The 22288-nt window shown below is 39.2% G+C and overlaps 3 protein-coding genes across 4 annotated transcripts; 1 reads left to right on the top strand and 2 right to left on the bottom strand.

Annotated features, from left to right (window-relative positions):
• Positions 1-226: 226 nt before the first annotated feature.
• On the bottom strand, positions 227-5924 carry LOC141907018 (histone H4 transcription factor-like). Of its 2 annotated transcripts, XM_074796556.1 has the most exons (11): positions 5819-5924; positions 5165-5386; positions 4328-4551; positions 3889-3988; positions 3304-3456; positions 3100-3177; positions 2658-2778; positions 2345-2480; positions 2137-2261; positions 1784-1925; positions 227-1416 (listed from the first exon to the last, which is right to left on the bottom strand). In XM_074796556.1, exons 2-11 carry the CDS (start codon positions 5328-5330, stop codon positions 592-594), a joined length of 2070 nt encoding a protein of 689 aa, XP_074652657.1. In that variant the 5' UTR covers positions 5331-5386; positions 5819-5924; the 3' UTR covers positions 227-591. The 2 variants fall into 2 exon arrangements, with proteins under 2 accessions (XP_074652657.1, XP_074652656.1); XM_074796555.1 differs by lacking the exon at positions 5819-5924 and having other exon boundaries at positions 5165-5720.
• Positions 5925-6628: 704 nt separating this feature from the next.
• Positions 6629-12144, top strand: LOC141907011 (ammonium transporter Rh type B-B-like). The gene is made up of 9 exons (XM_074796548.1): positions 6629-6864; positions 8496-8679; positions 9052-9202; positions 9420-9564; positions 9821-9981; positions 10260-10397; positions 10510-10643; positions 10785-10963; positions 11358-12144. The coding sequence occupies exons 1-9, from the start codon at positions 6699-6701 to the stop codon at positions 11609-11611; spliced, it is 1512 nt and encodes a 503-aa protein (XP_074652649.1). The 5' UTR covers positions 6629-6698; the 3' UTR covers positions 11612-12144.
• Positions 12145-12576: 432 nt separating this feature from the next.
• LOC141907301 (neuronal acetylcholine receptor subunit alpha-10-like) lies at positions 12577-18628 on the bottom strand. Its single transcript, XM_074796906.1, has 7 exons — positions 18550-18628; positions 17962-18048; positions 16806-16957; positions 16276-16430; positions 14404-14942; positions 13832-14025; positions 12577-13579 (listed from the first exon to the last, which is right to left on the bottom strand). The coding sequence occupies exons 1-7, from the start codon at positions 18626-18628 to the stop codon at positions 12959-12961; spliced, it is 1827 nt and encodes a 608-aa protein (XP_074653007.1). The 3' UTR covers positions 12577-12958.
• Between the last annotated feature and the right edge of the window lie 3660 nt (positions 18629-22288).

Below are 22288 nucleotides of genomic sequence, written 5' to 3'. Positions count from 1 at the left end.
TTGTTGATGCTTAGGAGTTCAAGTGTAGTAGTCGAGTTCATAGCAGTCAGTGAGTCACAAGTCCAGTAAAAGCCTTTGAATTGAGATGGGTACAGTGAGTGAAAGCCTTTAAAAAGGTTTTTAAATGCATGGCGGGTTTCAAGACAGGTCCTTTCGTGGAAAGATCGCAACCGAAAAGACATGCAATAAAAATCTGAACAAAATTTATTAAAAGTCAAAGCACATGCAAATACTGTAAAACAATAGTCCAGAATAGCAGAAATTACTGATTCCATCTAAATGCTTCATAATTTTGTAAATTACACGATCAACATATGATACAGTTGATTAACAATTAACGTTGAATTATTGTAACATTTTCAACAAATGATGAAAAACTAAACCTAAGAACGAAATAATTAAGGAATGTTTTCAAAACACCGATTAAACGACAACTGAACACTCGTTTAGTAAAACTCCAGTGAGCCCATCGTAAAAAAGTCTTTGCCCTTCTCAGGAGACGGATGCTGCGGATTTAGAATCGTTTCTATATCTCGTTTCCGCGACGTCGTCGTCGAGTCCAACTCGTCGTTGAATTTCGTCAGGAAATCTTCAACGACGGCCGACGACGAATCTGAATCCGACTGCGGCGCCAACGTGGCGCTGTTCGTGACGCGGACGCATTTCTGAGGAGATAACGCTTTCCGACGCGATTTTCGAGGCGAAGCGGCCTCGATAGAGGATAGAGATTGAACCGACACCTTCTTTAGTTTTTGGAGCAAATACCACCGCGTTCGTTCGAGGCGTTAACTGAGTTTCAGTCGTAGATAACATTCCAGAGTTTACGATGTAATCGTCGACCGTTTGCAGTTCTGATTTGTGCGAAATTGCTAGATTGGAATCGAGTATCGATTTTCGTTTGCGTTTCTTAGACTTATTCGTCGACGCAGCGGTCTCGCGATGAATCGTTTCATCGTCTGCCTGACTCGTAACTTGCGGAATGTCGTTCGGCCGATTTTGAGTCGATTCGACGGCAATCGGACTGTAATTATCACCAACGCTGGTTGAGCGACAGTAATCATCGCCCATCGATTGTTCGTGCGGAACTGGAAATATGATTTCGTTGCCGAATATTCGAACTTTCTTGCACGGGAAAGGATCGACGTTTTGCCGGTGGATTGTTTCGCTTCCATATTCCGCGCAATTCGTATTGTCGAACTGGTTTTCAGGTAAAGGAGTAACTATTTGCATAGGTAGTGTCATCGGTTGATATTGTTCGGCAGTGGTCGTGTACTGCGGAGGTTTTATATTGCATGAAAGTGCAACGTCTCCTAACATTTCGAGATTATAAGACAGATCACCAGCACCTGTCTGCTGCTGCTGCTGCAGTAGTTGCTGCTCATTGTCCGGTAAAGCTGCATTCTTTTCAGTGTCGACCTATAAAATCATAACGTCGTTTAATGAAGTAGAATTTTAATCCATGAAGCAGATCATCCAGCGACAGTGGAGCTAATACACATTACACACACGCGCCATTCTACATTATTGACCAATTAGCATTGAGGAGGATATATCTAAATTTGTTTATGTCGACAGCCAATGAGGATTAGGGAACCGTGCCAATCGAAGCCAATGAGGATAAGGGAACCGGGCCAATCGAATTGCTAGTGTTGAAATATGATCGAACACTTAACAAGAAGGATCAACTAGGAACGAGATAAACCAAGGAGGCAAAAGGTAGCAGAAATACAGTACGAGATATTGAGGCAATAAACATGTTAACATCTAGTCTTTCACAGTTTACCTGTTTAGCCATTGATACATGTTGTTGTTGTTGTTGTTGTTGCTGTTGTTGTTGACCTGTTTTATCAGCTGTCGGCGTTAAAATGATACTCTCGTATCGAACCAGTTGAAGACGTGAGTATCCATCTTCATGTAATTTATACCTGTCACAAAAAATTATCTCACAATAACAGGAGTACAGCTTTTGATATAGCTTCATCTATCAGTTATGAACACATTACCGAGTCAGTTAAGACTTTAAGAGGTGATTCTTCTAAGGCAGGTTTATCAAGAGAAAATTTGGAATATGGTTAACGGTCTTCAAGATTTTCAGCGTACTATCAAGCTTGTTTATTATAGTGATTTCCTAGCTACCTGAATCGTTTATGTCCAGACGGCCATTTGAAATTGTGTTTCGCTTTCAGGTGTTTCGTCAACATGTGTCCTTCTTTAAAAACCATGTCGCAAACATGACACAAATAACGCGCGTTTTCAGAAGTCTGAAATACAATTTTCTGAGTAATGGTATCGTAAAGTTCAGGTCTCTCCCATACATCTTCGAAACGAACCCTCAATGCTGTACCTGATGTTTTACGAAATGTTTTGCCATTGCACTGTATGTCTTAGCGACGAACTCGCAGCCTTCTACGTGGCACTCGAAGGCCGGATCTTTATTGTGTGTTTCGCAATGTCTTTTCAAGTCGCCTACAGCTTTGAACCTGGATAGATAGCAGTACATTAGACCCCTGAATATTAAGATGTGTGGAAAATTATGCCGTTTGATTAGAATTCATCATAAACAGGATGAATTAAACATTCCTAAATAATCCCAATCTGCGCAAGTTTAGCTGGTTTTCAGATTGGTGAAGCTAGAGAATAGAATATCAAATACTCACGTTTTTTGGCAAGTTTCACAAATATACGGCCGATTGTTACTATGGCGATATTGAATGTGATGTTGAACAGTCGACTGATTTGGACATGTCATGTCGCAGTAGGGACATTTGAACTGATTAACTGAAATATAAACATAATGTTACATCATTGATATTTTTTCAACAATTTGTTCAATTTTCCTTTGATGACCTACAGAGGTATGTTGCAGCATAAAGAAGTTAATCTAAAATTCGCGCTGGTTACGTCATTACTCGTAAAATCAAAATTACAAAGTCTGTATATAGGCCTAAAGCCTTTTTTGATGTTAAATAATGATATAACATAATATGATTTTAACACCGGTTGTAGGGGCCAGCATATTCATCGGAACAATTTTTAGAAGTGATACAATTTATCTAAAAACGTCTGCCATGGCAGCTACGATGACTGACATTAACTCACCGTGATGGCGAAGATGATCTCGTAATAACCGATAAGCCGGGAACTTTTTATCGCAGTACGAGCACTGAAAACATTCAGCTGAAATCATGCAAAAAGAGAAACATCTGTCATGAACTACTGAGCCTGCAATTTCTATTCAGTAAAACCGACAATCTACATGTTTCTTTCCAACCAATAAAATGATGTTTGTTACATTATACTAACTGAGATTGTCTAACTGTCTGGTGAAATGATCCAACAATTTCGTTTTGTTCGAAAACAAAGCGCCACAAGTTGGACAAGCGACTAGCTTCTCCTGCGTATGCGTCCTTAAATGGTCTTTTAGTTTGAACTTGGTCGGCAGTATGGCTTCGCAACCTTGAAAATATGTAAACAAAACATATTCGGCCGTCTTCCTCACAAATGCACCTTAAAGAACTCAACTTTGGCAATTGACGAATATACTTGGTGTAGTAGAGCCTCCAGACAACACTTAACTGCTCTATAAACTGTTCTAGGTGACGACATGCAGACAACAATTTTGATAAATGCCAAAATGAAAAGAAGTCTCATTTTCTAAGACTTCAAAAATCACTGTCTTCATTAAAGAGGAACAGCCGCGAATTTCCTTAAATATCCATATGTTCGAAACCTTGTATGATATACATTTTCCCAAAAGCGGAAAAAAATATTTTTTATACTTTTTCTAAAAAAGAGTGCTCTACTAAAAATTGTTAAGTACAGAGGAACTACTCTTGGTTTGTAATAACTGATAAATCATTATATCATAACAAGTAATGACCAACCTACCTTCCCATTCACATTTAACTGGTTCACCCTTGACATATGTGAAGTTAACGGCATGAAGTTCAACGTGTCGATAAAACGTTTCTGGACAGTTCTCCGTTATCTTAAAAAACGAGATGAATGAAGGTCATGAAGGTTTTTTATCTCTGTTACGAATGACACAAATTGATCGCGAAATCCAAGGTGGCCAAGGTGGACCTAGAAATCAGGGAAAAGCCAGGGAAATTTCTCTTGTGGGAATAGTCAGAGAAATTTTGTAAAAAAAAGCTAAAAATAAGGGAAAACTCAAGGAAATTTGATGAGATTGCTAGATCATGCGACATGAAATCGGACAGTTTCCATCTTCTATGTCTCAGATCGAGTCAAGAAAAACAACGAACATGCCAAGGAATAGTCAGGGAAAAAGTCGAATAAAAGTGGCCACCCTGAATTCACAACTTACACCGCAGTATGTCCAACCGCATATCAGTTGCTCAGGTAATTCCGGAATCAAACTACGACATTGATTGTCCATTTTACACGGCTGCACCTGAGCTTTCAGAATCATATTCGCGCCTCGACATTTGATTTTCACGTGAAACGCGTGGAACGATATATGCCGAATGATGTCATCGACTGTCCTCACCGAGTGGTACTCACATTCTCTCCATAAACACTTCGACGTTTCTGAAATGTCAGTCGTGAAATGAACAGTTTAAACAGAGTTTTTCGGATCAGGATTTTACCAAATAATTTTTCCTCACAGGGAAAATCAGGAAATTCTTACTGTTTTCTTGAAACTGGTGATTAGTGGCGCAAGGAACTTCTTGAGAGGAAAGAGCCTCCACTGAGGATATCTCAATTTAATCAGGTAGTTTTTGCTGAAGGGTCAAGGATATGATCAGGATTTCAGATTTTGTAAGAAGCCTCGGTCTGAATACCAGATCTAAGCGGCCTCAGTAGCTCAGTGAGATAAGGCGTGATGCCGTTGCATCTACTATCAGTGCTGAGTGACAAGTGGGTTCGAGTCCTGCTGGCTACTTACAGCGTGCGGGCAACACTTCAAGGGCTGTTCCCATCATGAGGTTAAAGAATAATCTAATAGGGTTAGTCTTGGGAAACCAAGATCCAAGCGACGTAAAGCCAAAAAACAAAAACAAAGATGGATTCCTACCAATCGAGAAATAATGGCTAGGTGCTAGACTATAAGAACAGGTCCCTGGATCATCCAAGAAGACCTTACCGGTACAGCAATCAAAACCTCACATGATCTTTCCTCTATTCATAGCGGTAGCCCTACCTTCTTCTCCGAGATGTCGTCTAGTTACAACTTCCCCGATGTGAATTTTCATGTGTTGTAAAAATTCGGACATTTTATAATATATTTCGCCGCAGTCATCCCACTCACAAGGCAACATCAGATATTCTTCGCAGTTCTTCTTATTCAAGCAATACTTTCGGGACATCGCGCTTTGTTTCTGCTCTTAGTCTTTCTATTGACCTTCAGGCTTCACAACTTCGGCTACAAGAACAATTCGGTTGAAAGTGGAAATATGTATGATTTCCCTCAAAATTTAATCACTTTTCATATTATGTCGGTTGTCAAACAGGGACTTATCCGATAATAGATCCTAGCCACAACCCACAGAGCTTGTCACGGATAGGCGCTGGAGCGGAGGGCCTTCCTCACAGGCCTACATACAGTACAGTACACAGAGCAGTGACGCAACACTTCTTCTTTGGGTGGTACCTTTTGTTTGGACACTGTGATCGATCTATCTACTCATCTACTTGAAGTTTAACTTCAGTTAGTAAGTAGCCTAACTAGACCTTGCCCGTCGTCACCCCCCCCCCCCCCCAAAGAATTTTTAACCTTCATTCATCACGGCCCACATGGCCACAAGTAAAAAACAAGAATACTGGTCTGGGGGATTTTCTAGAAATCTACAAAAACCTTTATTGGTATTTGTATTTCGCATTGAGCACTGCTTAATGTTTAACTCTAAATCTCTAAAACTAAAATATTGAGATTTCGGATTTCGTACATATTCCAGAACATACTGGAGCACCGCCTACCTGGCGTGCTGTTTATCGCACAAAACAATTCCATTCATATTACGCGCACCGTTACGTTTCCTAGTAGAGATAGTTGCATCGCGGCCGTTCATGCTAACGAAGCTTCTAGACCCCTGGAAATATTTTTTAGCATGGCAATTCTATCTGATTCCACTTTCTTAATGCAATATCTTATATTCAATGACTAGGTTTGGCCAATTTAAGATATTCCAGAGCCATAAAATCAAAAATTTTAAAAGGTGGGGACCGGCTGGAATAAGTACTGCAAAAAAGGATAACCATTTTAAAACAGTTCCATAATCATTTGAATTAAGAAGTAGATAAGTAGCGGCTTGACTCGTGAATTTGAACCCTGATCAAAGAAACAACGTGGAAATTCAAGCTAAACCCTTTTTTGTTTTGATAGACGTCTACCTCATAAATATTTTCTGGGAATAATGGAATTTGACTAAGGAATTCTGCCTCGTAATTTGTACATTTTTGACATATTTCGGGTACTGTAAAGTGTTGTACTTAAAATTCTTTAAATTCTCTTACAAAGGCGAGAAAAAAACATCTTATAATGAATAATAACCGGGGTAACGTAGGTATAAACACCCGTCGTGGTTCACGTTCATTGAAAGGCGCGCTCGGAACACGACCCCATATATTTGATTCACAGTAGGGTGTCGATCTGAGACCACCTCATGTGAGCGCGCACAGTGCACAATTCGATCCACCACAGTCAGAACTAACAGTACTGTTACTCCTCTTACATCATGGCTTGGAGACGAGGAAAATTGTCGCTGATTTTGATCGCCATCGAGATTTTATTCATCGTGTTGTTTGCCATTTTTGTCGACTACGATAAAGAAGCAAATGCCAAGGATCCGTCGAACAACAATGATACTGGAACACCGACTGAAAAAGTGCAGTATTATCCAAGTAAGCAATAGCAATGATTTTTATCAAAACAGTTCAATGAATATTACTATAAACAGGTTTCCTAAACGAGAAAATTCACATAGAGATTTTTTATTTAGATGAAAGATATTCTTCGTTTCGAACTTTATCAAACAAATATTTTTCTAAGGAAAGAAAATTACGTTTTTTGTATACATGTCACCGTTCGTTACCAATCCAGACAGAAATCATTGGTGCGCCGATTGTATATGTAATGGGTGGCGACACATGTTAAATTCGTCTACAAACCTGTAGCAAAAACATGATTAGAAGCACATGTTAATAATCATCATTGATATTGCTACGGCAGTTATTTTACATAAGCTTAGCTAATCGATGAATGGTATCCACGTTCGATGAACGATATATGTTGTCCGGATAATGATTTTTAACGACATCCTATATAGACGCAACATAAGTTAATTACGTACATATGCGATACATGGACGTTGATGATAATCAATTCGTGGTCAAATAGAATATCCGTCTGCCGACTGTATAACTGAATAAACAAATACAAAGCAGTCGATAATTCGAATCGATAACACGTAGATGATGTCAGAGTTCAATTTGACCCAAACAATCCATTCTTCCTTCCAGCGGTTCCCTCCCTTGACGACCAATGTTTAATTTATGATTTTGCTGCGATTCAAAAATGTCCTCGTATTGCCCGACAGAATTTCTCTATGCCTGTGTGCAGTTTTATAACGTGGCCGAAACTTTAAGAAAAATAGCTTTAAGATGTGAAAATTACATTATGAATAAAGTCCCTGAATCAAAAATCATTCTTGAGAAATATGATATGAAATTTGACAAGTAAAGTACTTCAGAGTTTCCCAATTAATACTATGTCACTACATCGCAATTAGAATACGATCGTTCTTTTTTCTAGATTAACGTTGCAAACAAATATTACTATATCATTAATATACTGATTGACATTAATTCCTTCATTTCTTCCACGGTCATTGTGCGACAAGGTGCTTAATGCTTCACCCAAGAGAAAATTGAATTAAGAGATAAGTCATGCGTGAGAAGATCCGTAAAAATTTTCGGCTTTATAACTTTATACGAACAATGTCCGTCAATCTTGATAAGCTAAGTCGCACGTTGACAGGGAATTGGCCCGAAAAAGTGCTTTATTTTACTTTATCAGAATTATTGTCTCGGAATATTCACCACTTGGTCTCACATCAAATAACTTCTTAATGCACACACGAGTGCCAACATTGAATTGAAAAGTAACTAGTATATGAGTTACAGTTGTATTTGTTCCACTTCAAACATTCAAATTTCAAATTTTTCTGCAATGATAAATTACATAGTACAATTTGTGAAAGACAACATTGCATTTCGTGGAAGAACCGACTACGAATACAAGAGATTTCCCTTGACATTAGTGTCATCTTCGAAGGACTAGTAAATCAAAGTAGAATAAAAGACTGACGGATTAAAGAACTCGTACAAAGCTTTATCGAATGAGTATTGTTGAATATGACGTGTGTTTGAGAAATAAATCCTGATGCCCTCATAAGACAGGTTTTAAATAGAATCTTTTCATTAAGTTATGGATTTTGTACGCATTGAAAGTGTGTAACATTTCTTATTTTCAGTGTTCCAAGACGTACACGTCATGATCTTTGTCGGTTTCGGATTTCTGATGACGTTTTTGAAGAAATACGGTTTCAGCAGTATGGGTTATAATTTCCTCATCAGCGCCATCTGTATTCAGTGGTTTATGCTTATCCATGGTTTCTTTCATTTACACGACGGGAAGATTCTTATCGGTCAAACATCGTACGTTTTGCCAGACTTCTCTAAGTGTATATGGTTTTACTCAGCTTGCTCTGCAAATCTTTTGAAAATATAGATATATAGATAAACAAATAAGAATACAAAAAACAATGCTATACTTCTTGCTCCAACATATGGTATTTTGCACTAAACACATAAGAATATTTTAGATTCCATTGAACAAAAATTCGTTTCTTAAGACCAACTAGGTTCTGGAGTCTTCTCTAGAGACGACCGGCAAGTTGAAACGTGTTCCGAGGTTAATACGTATCAAATACTAATACACTGAATGTAGAAATTCTAAATAATCATACGTTATGATGTTTATGGAAAAAGGGATCAAGATACCATTGAGTTTTTACGTGTCGTTTTTAGGTTGATTACGGCAGATTTCTCAGCAGCAGCCGTTTTGATATCGTTTGGAGCTGTTTTAGGTAAAACAAGCCCGCTACAACTGGTAATTATGTGCATGCTTGAAATACCGATATTTGCTGTCAATGAGTGGGTAGCTGTAAATTATCTGATGGTAAGTAGTTTCATCTTTCAAGAGCAATATTTCATAGTTAATCGTTGGCGTCGTTGAGTCACCTTGTTGACAATATTATTGGCTCAGGATAATGTTGAAAACTTTTAGAAATAGAATATGCATATAAACTCTTACTTAATACACATTTCATGATAAAAATCTCGTTAAGCGGTCTCTAGTGTGAGAAATATGAATAATCTATCTAATTGCTTTACAGCCAGTAGATATCGGAGGTTCAATGATTGTCCACACGTTCGGAGCATACTTTGGTTTGGCAGTTGCCAGAGTGTTGTATACAGATGACATTGTATCATCTAGAAAGGAAGGATCGGTTTACCACTCCGATCTTTTTGCAATGATAGGTAAGACTGATCAACCACATTTTGTTCTTATGCAAAAGGTTTATCTTTTGTATGATGGTACAATATACAAATATGATGTACAATACTGAGGTCCTGCTTGGACATAATCAGCATTTAACCAGATTAACCACATTTAAGTTGACTAGTATTATATATTATAAATCTATGTTAAGATGAACAGAAATTAACGGGCATTATTCAATCCTGCACTTTTACACGGATTCGAAAAGCAAATATGAATTTCAAACTGTTTTAGGATCGATCTTCCTGTGGATGTTCTGGCCCAGTTTCAACGCAGCCTTGGCTACTGGCGACGAAAGAACGCGTGCTATCATCAACACGTACATATCACTGGCGGCTTGTTGCGTGGTCACATTTGCTGTCTCCAACGCGTCAAATAAAGAAAAATTTGATATGGTGAGCGTCGACTTTCCACTCTTCTTTGCGGGGATTCGTATCTTGATGTCTTCATCGGTTGAATGCTTGCAATGGAGCGACGTATTCACTTTATCTCTATTTCGTTTTTTCTCTTTTTTTCTTAAGAAAGCAACACATTTTCCTTGATGCGCCGTTGTTGGCCGTTACGATTTTTCTAAATCAATTTTGTATCTATCATAATGGATTGTATAATTTGTAAATGATATATAATTCAGCTAGAATGACAGATGAACTAATACTTTGACACTGAATCCTAGGTACATATACAGAATGCCACGTTGGCCGGTGGCGTCGCTATTGGTACTAGTGCCGATCTCATGATCACTCCGTTCGGAGCTCTTATTGTCGGTTCCGGGGCCGCAGTCCTGTCCGTCCTTGGCTATAGATTTTTAACGGTAAGAATTTGGAATTAAAAGAAGAAAACGAGGTTATCAAATATTTTTCTGTTTATACAATATGCATAAATAAATATATCCGATAACATGGATTTTGAAAAACTATTTTTAGCCTTGTATGACCAAAAAGATCAAAGTACACGACACATGTGGAGTGAACAATTTACATGGAATGCCGGGTATTCTAGCTGGAATTGTCGGCATCATCGTGACTTCACAGGCTACTGAAACACAATATGGAAAGAGGTATTGCGATTTTATCCCAGGGCAGGCGTTTAGTACTCTTGTCTTACAGTTTTTATTGCAATACTCGAAATTAAGAATATTTATCAAAATTCATTTCGTTCGCATCAATCTCAAAGGCAGTATTAACTTTTGATATTCCAGTTTATATCAAATATTCCCGGCAATGGCACCCGTTAAAAATTCCACCGAATTGGCTGAGCTACAGAAAACATTATCAGTTGATCCAGGACTTGGTCGAACTGCCGCCCAGCAGGCTTTATTCCAGCTGGCTACTCTGGGCATGACATTGGGCATGGCGCTGGTTGGAGGGGCAATTACAGGTAAATATTTGGAACACGTAGAATCCTTATCTTAAAGACTGGTGATAACTTGAGGCCCAGGGACTGGTTTTATAGGCCGGTATTATATTTAACCCGGGGCTAACATTATCAATTGAGTTAGCCCCCGGGTAAAAGGTAATACCAGTCTATAAAACCGGGCCCAGGGAATAGGTTAACAGCAAGGTCAGTTATTGAAAGAATGTAAGAAATAACTGGAAAGATACACTGTTCTGCCTGGCGTAGTCGTCCAGCTGTTTGGGAATCGATGCTCGAAATATTCATAACAGCGATTAATCACGATTCCTTCATGCGTGTTCTATTAAAAACAAGAACTCAACCACTACGTGCAGTAGTGTTACTAGAGATGTAACGTTGAACCGTGTTTTTCTTTCAGGATTCATTTTGAAGATATCAATCTGGGACGCACCGAAGTCGCACGATCTGTTTGACGATGATAACTACTGGGAAGTTCCCGAAGAGGAAGCCTTACCTTACATCGTCGAGGATAAAGACGAGTCAGCGCAAACCGTCATCGAAAACCTGTACGCAAAGAAATCCAACTTGGCAGATAGCAACAACCTTGACCAATCTGTTGGTATTGTCAACATGGCAATGGCAGATACGAGCACAACATCATTCACTTCTTAAAGTTGTATCGGGAATTTCCTTTGAACGACGCAACACGGTCACAGTATTACGCGTGTTTTACTGATATTTGTGAGTGTATTTTGTCGATGCAATAGTTTTTTTTCAATTTTTCACTACACGTATATTCGATTGCTGCCTTATAACTTTTTGTTCATTTTGTATTTTTTAACTTGTTTAATATGGAAACGATTATCCTAATGAAACTTGTTATTTATTGTGCTATTAATGTTTTGCTACACTGTGATATTCATGAATAGTTTGTGATTATCGGATAAATATTACTAACGATCAGTGATAGAGGGGTTGAAACGAATAATTTCTTAACTATGTGGATGGGGTGGAGAAGGCAGCTTTGAGAGAAATTAACTTTATATGACAGAGATACCAAGATACCAGTCTATATATAGTCGGTAATATTTATGTTTTAAGAGGTATCATAACACTATATATGATAATAAAATCTTATTTGTTTTTAACTAAGATACGTTTTATATCCTCTGAATTCTTTAGAGCCATGTTATATACATATATATAGGAACAAAACCAATTCAACAAGCCATCTTTTAGCTACCATGACGAAAAATAACGACGATATAGATTTTGAATTACTTTATTTCTTTTTACCTTTGCCTATCTAAATAGATTGTACCGGTATCATTTGGTCAGAACACTATTAAATATTTTACAAATATGTTAGTAGCGTGTTGTTCGTGAGCTTTTAAGTGAATTGAAACTCAGATTTCTTGTCCTCCAAGATTTCATATTGCACTTCTGTCTTAGAAAGGTCAAATAAGGATGTGTACTAGAGACAAAGCTTTGTAGATATGTGACGAGGACAAGATAGCTGCGAGGATCCATGTAGAGACTATAGGAGAACGACGTACTAACCTGGTAGCTACTTATAACGCGAGAGAAACTTCAATTGCGGACAATAGAATGCATCTCGTGTTCGCGGGGTGCTCTTGACCATGATATGATATATCTAGAAACATTCCATGTTAACCGACCGTCTTAATAATTACGAGCAATCGTGAACATCTCTACCAACAAAATCAAATAATACAACACGAAACAGGGAGACCATCCTTCACTCTTATAGGGCAGTTTAATTTTCCGGTTCGACGGTCTAATATTTAAGGTACCCACAAAACAGGCTTTTCGCGTAGAGTTGAATTTAGGCCTTCGGATCGAACTTAAAACGTGAAAATCTAGAACCGTGCAACCGGATTTTTCAAATATGATTCGACTTAACTTCCAAATCTAGCTTATATGATGATATTCGAATGGGGGTGATTACAGTTAACAGTATACAGTTCCTGAGTCCTGGCCTCTTTCGTGCTATGGGTGTCATTGGTAATGGTGAACGGGTACATTCATAGCTCTGCGCTGATTGTTGGGGTTTTGGTCGTTAAGACCGGGTTTCGAACCAGGAATTATGAACAAAATCACCACATACGACACGATCGTACCCACGAAATATGCCCAAAATAAAAGTCTATCGATTACGGCAGCGATTCGTTGCCATTCGGCTATTACAACCTTCTGTTTCATCAGTTCGTTTTGTCTTTGGCACATCTCTTCCGAGTTTTCGTTGATGGACATTTTGTCGCATTCGCAGGAGAAATGCACCCGCCTGTCCGGATCCTGCAAGTACGCCGTGTTATTCGTCAGTTCGTCCGATATTGAACTTCGCTGCGAGTCGCAATCTTCAATCAGCGAGGTTTCCTGTTCGTAGGCGCCCAAATTCGGTGAATCCGATAAGTTGTCGTAGACGGAATTCGCTTTGCGACGCGTCAACAACTGTTCGCGGCCGTTCAGATTGACATCGACATGATCCATGACGACGGTGCGCGAATCATTTTCGCCCGACGGATGCACGTGATCGCCGCGTTTCAAGATTTTCTGCAACGGCCACTCGTCCGGGTTGGAATGTATGTCACATCGTAATCCATCGCCATCTTCTTCTGGCTACAATGATTTAGTACAAAAATGTGTTGAGATTTAAAAGTGACACGGCATTGACAATTACTTGACTGTAAATAAAATGGATATGCTTGGATCGTATCTCAAGAGCGATATGCTAAATCGGTACTTGACGCTAAGGCCAATCGATCATTCATGTCAAATTAAAGTTACACCATCAAGATTTTTGGGACAACTCCATTATTGACCTTCACCACCTTTGCGAATGATGGATTAGGTCTCATTCTATCAACTTACCAATCTGATTAGATGAGCCAGCCGCGGTATGTCATGTTTCATACACATTATAGCTGACAGATATTTCAGTATGATTGTACGTAGCCACGGAGGCACCTCTCTGAATTTATAACCTTTGTTATACACGTTAATGACGAGCACGGCTAATATGACAGAAACCGATGTCATAGTCATTACTGTCGTTAGGTAAATGCCTGCAAAGAGAAAATACACGGTTTTAGTTGCGGGCTAAATCTCTCTATAATCGTCGTTATACTGGTTAGCAAACTTTTTACAATCGGCGCCAACATGCCGATGACATTTAATGTTCGGAGACAACGTTGCGTGAACCAATATTCGATGTTGTCCTCTACACGCATGCCATAACTGATGGAATATGATACCCTTAACAATTTGGTCACGAAATGTCACCAAGGAAAAACAGTCGAATATAGTCGATAATCGAATACAGAAGGAAAAGCAGCTTTATCCGTATTGAAATCTAACGTGGATATTATTAGAATTTCGTGTGGTATGAAATATGATATTTTACAGGGCGTGACGGATCCAAATTGCAGTCGGTGATTGATTACCTATTAAGGGAACTGACTCCGACGTAGCAGGTACCTCTTCAGCGATAAGCAACATGAACATGGAGAAGGCTAAAAATACCGATAAACCGAGCGTCACTTTTTCCCCGCTCGTCGTCGGCAACCAAAACGTCAGCAATGTCAATACGGATAACATAATGCACGGAACGATTATGTTGAATATGTAATAAAAAGTTCGTCTGCGAATGTGTAAAGTGTAAGTCAAATCGCTACGCCGTTCGTTCGATGCGCCTGCGCGTTCGACGCGTTTTTCGAACGTGACTGATATGAGATCCCATTCGCTGTTATCGACGTAGTTTTCAAGGTCGACGTTCTGATGCGTGCTGACGAAATCCATCCAATTGATGCTGTAGATCCACGACCCGAACCTCAATATACACGTTTGATCGTCGAACGGAAAGTACGTGATGTCCACCTTGCACGAGCTTTTCAATTTGACGGGCACCGGCCACAGCACGGATCCGTTTTCATTCACCAGCACGTGAATTCCCGCCATAAATCCAGTCGAACCGTCGTCAGCGCTTGAATCATGAAAGTAAAAGATATATCGGTAAGCATTAGATCGAAATTTCGTTCATGATTACCCGTAAAAGCCCTAAGTGATATTTTTTCATCTTTATTTTATTATTGGACACTCAAATTAGATACTCATTAGCAAGCTCCATTGGTGCCAATCACCCACCGGTATCAAAGTGAAGGGCTGAATCGGTTGTTTTTTTAAAAGAATTAACTTTAAAATCGATTGTGCTTTTATAAAGTTTACCCGACAGCGTAGTAGTACCACTATCGGGTGAAGATTTCTTGTTCATATCTACACAATTCACTACATAGAAAAGATGTAGAGATCAGCTGGTTTTCTGTGAAAGTTCTCCGTGAGTCGGTATGACTGAATGATGCAATTGGGACTTCATTCTCACGAATGGTATAGGATCGTTTTGACGAAGAAATTAGCGATAATAATAGGAACAGTAATGGTCGACTACCTCAAGAGTAGTTATCACACCTCAGGCACCTATTAGCCCGCCATCTCACCTCGGCAGAAGCTAATATTTGCAATTAAACGAAAACGGATCACCACCGAGGGACCCATAAACACATGACGTCACATATATGATTTTGGTAGTATACCCTGCATCGCGTTTTATCGGGGGTATATATTGACACGAATCGATCGGTGTTAATAACCTGTATGTCCAATAAATCATTTGCTTCTCCGGGTATCAAATTGCTCGGTGCGTAATGAAATCCCGTAGATAATACATCATATTTCTATCATTCGCTGTCGATATACGATATTCGATATACGTTTGATCAATCGCGTGGAAACCTTCCGGTTTATAAACCCTAAGCGCGCGGGTTCATCCAGCATCTTGTCCGATGTAAAGATATCGTACGCAAAATACCGATAACCATGCTAGTCGTTTTTATGAATGCGCATCTACAGCTGTTTTAGTTTGTGGAATATGCTAAAATACTTTTAATCGAAATCGTAATCTCAGGGCATTGAATGTACTTGATCATCTTATTTATGTAAAACTTTTAACTGAGATATCTATATAGATATTTAATCAAATTTTCTTTTTCCTTATTAAAACTGCGCCTAGTGTAATCATTGCTACTATCATTAGCTGCAGAATTCTAAATCCGTTTCTCGCCATTTTCGAGCAATCATCTTTTGAGCGAATCAATATTCGATTGCATCCGCGATCTATCAAAATAATATTGGTATTAAATCGATTTGATTCCCCCTGCGATGGAATTGTTTTCATAATTTCGTCTCGATCGCGCGCCATATGACATCACGCGATATCACCGCGCATTCCGCTACTAAAATAACACCGCGAGAATACGTACTTGTTGAAGACGAATGTATCTGGAAGCCATACTCGATGAGCGGGAATACGTAAATGTTTAATGCCGTTGTACTCGGTTGAATTCCATTTCAGATTTTCGTCTACCCAGTCTTGATCTATGAATACGTTGGTGGTTAAAACCTGGTGTCTCTCGTCCTGAAAGTTGCAGATGAGCCGCGATAACAACCCGATTTCGAATCGGTAAAACGCACAGAGATGAATGATACTTTGAAGGTTAACTAGATTTATTTGGAGTACAAGCTTTCGCTATCAGTGCATAGTAGCTTCATCAGGCAAATGATGAAGGCACTAAAGTAGCGAAAGCCCTCACTCTAAATAAATCCAGCCAACCTTCAAAGTAATATCTGTCTTCCATGTTTTACTGGTCCTGAACGTTATATAATGTATCGATCTCTGAATACTTTTGTAAATGAAATATTCTACTTCATTATTTGATAATCTTTATTGAAAATGTCCTCATCTTTTAGCTACGTTACGCTTTGGAAGTTGGATGGTCTATGTGCTCCTTACCAGCCCGATGATCTGATTAAGCCTCAGGCTGAATCTTATTACCAGCGTTTCCGAAGCGTTCATTACTGGACGGACGGAATTCTCATATCCTTCCATTAGGTCGTGATATAGTCGCTGCTCATCGGGAACGATACCGGTGTAGCCTTTATTACCTAAAAAGACAAATAATAAATCGTGCAATGAAATATACATAATGGTTTTTAAGTAATGAAAAAATATCCGCCAGATTCTCTTTTCTATAACAATGTAATATGCATTTCAGACAACTAGGGGGAATGATGCGAACAGCGTCGCAGCGTCTAACTCGCTCGCCGCTCTTCGTTATATTTCCATCCATTAATCAAGCCAATCTCTCGAGCGCTCAATGTCGCCGCGCTTATCGGCTGAAAATACCAAATGGCTCTCTCCACTGAAGGGTTTCATCTTGTCATTGATCGTATTGTCCGAAACGTGTCGGGATAAGCGTAGATAACGCGCGGATTTCTGACAGACGAGATCCAACCGACGGAAACGAACGGGGGATTTTCTAAAACACCTATATGAAAGAATATCTGCGACGACGATGAGATCGCGGTCTAACGGAGAGTTTCCGAGAGCAACGGCAGGTTATCGTCGACGAGCACGAGCGGCAAGCTCAGAAACCGCGCCGTGACATGTACGTTGTCATGGAAACTGTTCGTTCAAGGTGGAAGAATATCTCGGTCTAGGAATGCTTTGGAAAAATAGTGCAAATTAACGGTGCCAATCATCTCATGCGACAGGCTGCAAATTGGAAATATAAAGACATCGATTACTGCGCCGTCGACTAGGTCGCTTTGAACACACGCAGAAGACAAGCATGTACTGATTTCGACGAATATGACGAATTCGTTTCGATAATTGTCCCATAAAACTGTCCTGATTCTGATAAATTGCCACCAATGATAATATGATCTTTCACAGAAATTCGTGGTAAAAGTCACGCAAATTCATTTTCTTATATATGCAACCAATCGGTTGTGAATATATTTCGAATTTCAGACGTTTCTTTCATTCGTTTTAACAACCTTTCGGCAGCATAAGATAGAATCAGTAATATACATTGGGTTTATTCAAATCGGAAATTTCTCATTCATAGAGTCACATCGAATGGCAACAGTCGATTATAATGTCGCACCTGTTATTCCTTGATAATCGTCGTCATCTTCTTCGTCTTCGTCGTAGTACAGACCTTTATTCCTGTTTCTGTTTGCACGACGCTGCCCTGCAAGCAAATTTTACATATATATATGCAACACGGGAGTTTCACGAACGAAAGGAGGAAAAACAATCTGAAATAAGCTACGCGTATACCCGTGCTAACACTTATCACTTAGAGCTATGATAAGTCATAATTTGAGGTAATTCGCATACGCTTATCTATTAATGAATTGAAATAAAAGATGCTTCATATTTTTACAAAAATATAATATATAATACGTAACATTACAACATAACAGGATAAAAAATATCCCGTAAAAAGTTTAAAATGTTTTAAACGTAGGTAAACGGTAAAGGCAATGAATTATGATAGCACGTAATATAATAGTGTTGCTCATAATCTAGAAAACATACAAGATAACTTATAAAAACAACGAAATCTAGTATTTTTGGAGTAGTGATTCACATGTAACAGATGTAACAGAACTCGGGATGGATCCATGCAATATACGCCAATAGTTCTGTTTACCTATTGATGAACTTTTTTGATGACTTTTCTGTTTACCTTGATAAATTAGGGCTGTCACGCACGCGGCGCTCAACACGACAAAAAACAGAACCAGCCAATGCCGATATCCTGCCATTCTGAAAAATACAAGTATTGGCTTTCGGGAATTAATTAAAGGAAGCGCGAAGAACGGTAAAATGCCATTAGAACTGTGGAGGGGATGTCTCGCTAAATGGAGGCATCGGTTCTGTCGTGTAACCCACAGCATATAGCGGTATGCGTGTGTATCATCGGCGCTAATAATTAATTTCACCGATTGCAGAGGTCACTTGACGGTCAGCCGCATCGGTCAACGTAATTTTCGTAATAACTCGTATGACGAAAGCATATTCTCCGTTTTATGCTGAAAACCGTGAATAAAAAACTTCGGAATACAAAATATTCTCTCGTAGTTAGACCTTTGATATTTATTCGCATTTTAGACTGTTTTCATATGAATTTCTGTTGCGCATTATGAGTAACGATATGATTAGATAGCTCGAACCCATCAACAACGCATTGCGGAGGACGGTCCGCTAAATGCGTAATTTCTTATAATGATGTGTTGTTCAGCATTCCATCAACAGCGACGGTCAATAGAGAAGGTGCCCAATTGTCTGGTCTCCAGTCGAAGAGGCGTTAGAGTACTTAACTTTGCAGAGTCTCCTATCTAATGATCGGGAGAATATTCCGTCTGCGTTAATAAGCATGGTTCTTGACTCTCAGATATGAAGCAATCATACTGGTAAACGACGGGGGGAAATGTGTAAATACTGATGCAGTTAATATCAATTTGATCTCAATCTATATCTGCCATTACTATTTATTTGATTTGAGTATTTGTGTTTAATTCTAAATATTGGAAGACTATTTACGAGTTGAAGTAAGTTAATCTTTGCTTTACAAGTCGCATTTTTATCTAAAAAAATAAGCCACAAAAACAGATCTGGATAATGCATTCATAGTACGGTCTGTGATAATCGCCACAGCGGCGGATCGTGGACTAAACGTTTCGTCAAAACATGAAAGATGCCTTCAAGCAGTGAAAATCACGAGGGGAAAACTGATCGACTGGAAATGACAGCATCTCTTGGCTCCCCTGCAATTTCTGCGATGAATATGAAAATGTCCCCTAAACGAAGAAGCTGTGAGAGGAGAATTACTCACTCATGATAATGAAATTAACGACGGCGCTTCACACACACAAAAAATATCTGCTCAAGATTAATACATGAGATAACTTCATCTTCATTAAGATTAGAACCAATTTAACAAGGTATTGATCTTAGAATAGGGATTGATCCTGTTATTCATTTGATTGGTATATTTCGTTTGACTTTTTGATTTGATGTCCCTTACGAACCCACCACATCTGCCGGGAGCGAGACAGGGGGTTTAGGGGGATGTGGTAAACATCAACAGAAAATGTGCTGTAATCATTGAAATGGCTCTAAATCTTTTACGCACGAGATGTGATTTTAATCCGCTGTTTCACGCCCTCAGGCTTACGGGCTTCTTGAATTTTGGTTTATCCGGGTAAGTCTCCCAGACCTCCGACTGCTGCCGGAAAAAATTCCAAGCTCCGCGCCATCGAGTATAACAAGGTCGCACATAACGTGTTTTTCAAAATGAATGGTTTTTGCGCGACTAGTGCCGGCAGAGTCAATAATAGATAGTTGAAGGTTTTTATTTCGACCGTTCCTCCGCTGCACTTATATCGTGTGCTAGCAGGTAAATTAATCAAGATTGATGCCAGCTTTATATCCGAAAGGTTTATGCAATCGCACGATCCAAACCGATGGGTTGCCGATCGTTTACCACCGGTCGACTGCGCGCGTACAAAAACAAACCGCCCTATATACGAAACAGGATCGTATATACATCTCCAGTGATTGACTGTGGTAAAATCATCCGCTACAGGGTATCGAAAAACAACATCGTTCCAATGGCGATTTCATCCTATCCGGTAAATACTTCATATCGATGTAACGCGATTATTGAACGGAACATCCAGTGTGATGTAAAAGATATCTTCGCTTTAGGCATCTAGTTTTCGATTTGACCCCAAAAGCAAGCATATACATATAGTTGTCCAAATCGATGGACGCTCATTACTAGAGATAAGCGAGTGTTAACTATCGATATGAACGTTCGCATTAGAGGATCTGGGATATTTTGACGTTATCAATTCAGAATTAGTTGCATTACTCGATTTTGATTATTCTTTCCATCGAATATTCGCAATGGGAGTTTATGGCGGCGTACTATTTCCATATGCGTTGATCTTATGATACGTAGAATGGAAACGGTGACATGCTGAATTACGGATACTTGATACAACCATAAATCCAGTTTACATGCGTAGCCCAAGCAATTAAGGAAAATCCATTTCGTAATTTTTTCCCGAAATATATGTTCGTATCATAGACCTAATGGTACAGGGGACTAAATTGAATCACGGTCGACATAACGCAGCTACAGCTGTCCCGATACATGCGAATTGGATTACGCGCTGGTCAAAGAGCCAACTAGCTAATGGCACCGTGCGAGGTTATCGACGGAGCCGAGTTCTAGATCAATATAATGCCAGCTTATCGAAGGCGAAATGACCGCTGCTGTCCGATAGTGATCGATGGTCTCTGAACCAGCTACCTGCGCCGAGGCGTATACAGTTATGGGTGTCAATAAACAACCCCCACTGTTAAATCAAGCGTGGATTACCCGCGATAAAAGCCAATCATTTCTGTCGGCCGTAAACCAAGCACCCGCATTTTGATGATGCTCCGATTCATTTGCTGTAAGCTTTCGGCTTAGTTTCGGTTAAATAGCTGCCTGTCAGCCATATTAAATCAGCTTGGCATCAGGTTTCTCCGCCTTAACAAATCTATTGTTAGATTTGCTAAGCGACATAATGCATTGAGGCGTAAATCGATGTTTAAAAAGCAAAAATGACGGTTAAATCTAGATATTTACATATATAGATATGGGTATATTAGCATCATCTTTAAAAAATGACTTCTTCTAAAAACGAATCCACCAGGTGACAGGTGCGTTTTTACGCTTGATCGACCAAATAAATAAACAACTCCGAACGCAAACGAAAACGGAGATAATCACTAGCGTTCTATTACCATTCCAACTCGCGCTAAACAAAGTTTTCCTGTAAATATGATGACATATTGCAAGCAGCAAAATGTAAATTCGCTGTAGCAACATTTGAAATTGCGATAAGATTGAATTTCTGCGCGGAATTTGCAATAGGCGTCTACAGACTGTAACACGCAGTTTTATAGACTTTTATAGATACGGCCACTTATCTGCGGCCACTTTCAAGGAACGACTGACTGTAACTTTGAGGTTTTAACTCAATTAACTAATTGAAGTAACTGAAGTGCTGAAGTCAAGGGTAGATCGTGTAACCGTTCGATGTATAGTCGTTTGATTAAACATCCTGCAGGACGTAACAACTTGGAATGAATTCTACAATATTTAGCTACCATCTGTTGCATTAGATTAATGATTAAATTGTCCCTTCAAATACGGTATTATTTGTTTAACAGCGCAAAATCGACGGATTTCAATGTAGTAGTCCGCGCAGATTCTGCGGGTGTACGGGGAATCCGAAAATGCACGTATCACCAACGAAGCGCAAAGAAATTAACTTGAAGAATTGAGCAAGTTTTTACAAAGATTCTCCGTTAAACGAAGAAAACATCGCCTGCGTTGAGCGATTGAAAATACATACAATCAAACTCAA

Source organism: Tubulanus polymorphus, chromosome 6 (assembly GCF_964204645.1).
Source record: "Tubulanus polymorphus chromosome 6, tnTubPoly1.2, whole genome shotgun sequence".
Classification (NCBI taxonomy): domain Eukaryota; kingdom Metazoa; phylum Nemertea; class Palaeonemertea; order Tubulaniformes; family Tubulanidae; genus Tubulanus; species Tubulanus polymorphus.
This window is presented reverse-complemented; position numbering and strand designations above follow the sequence as displayed.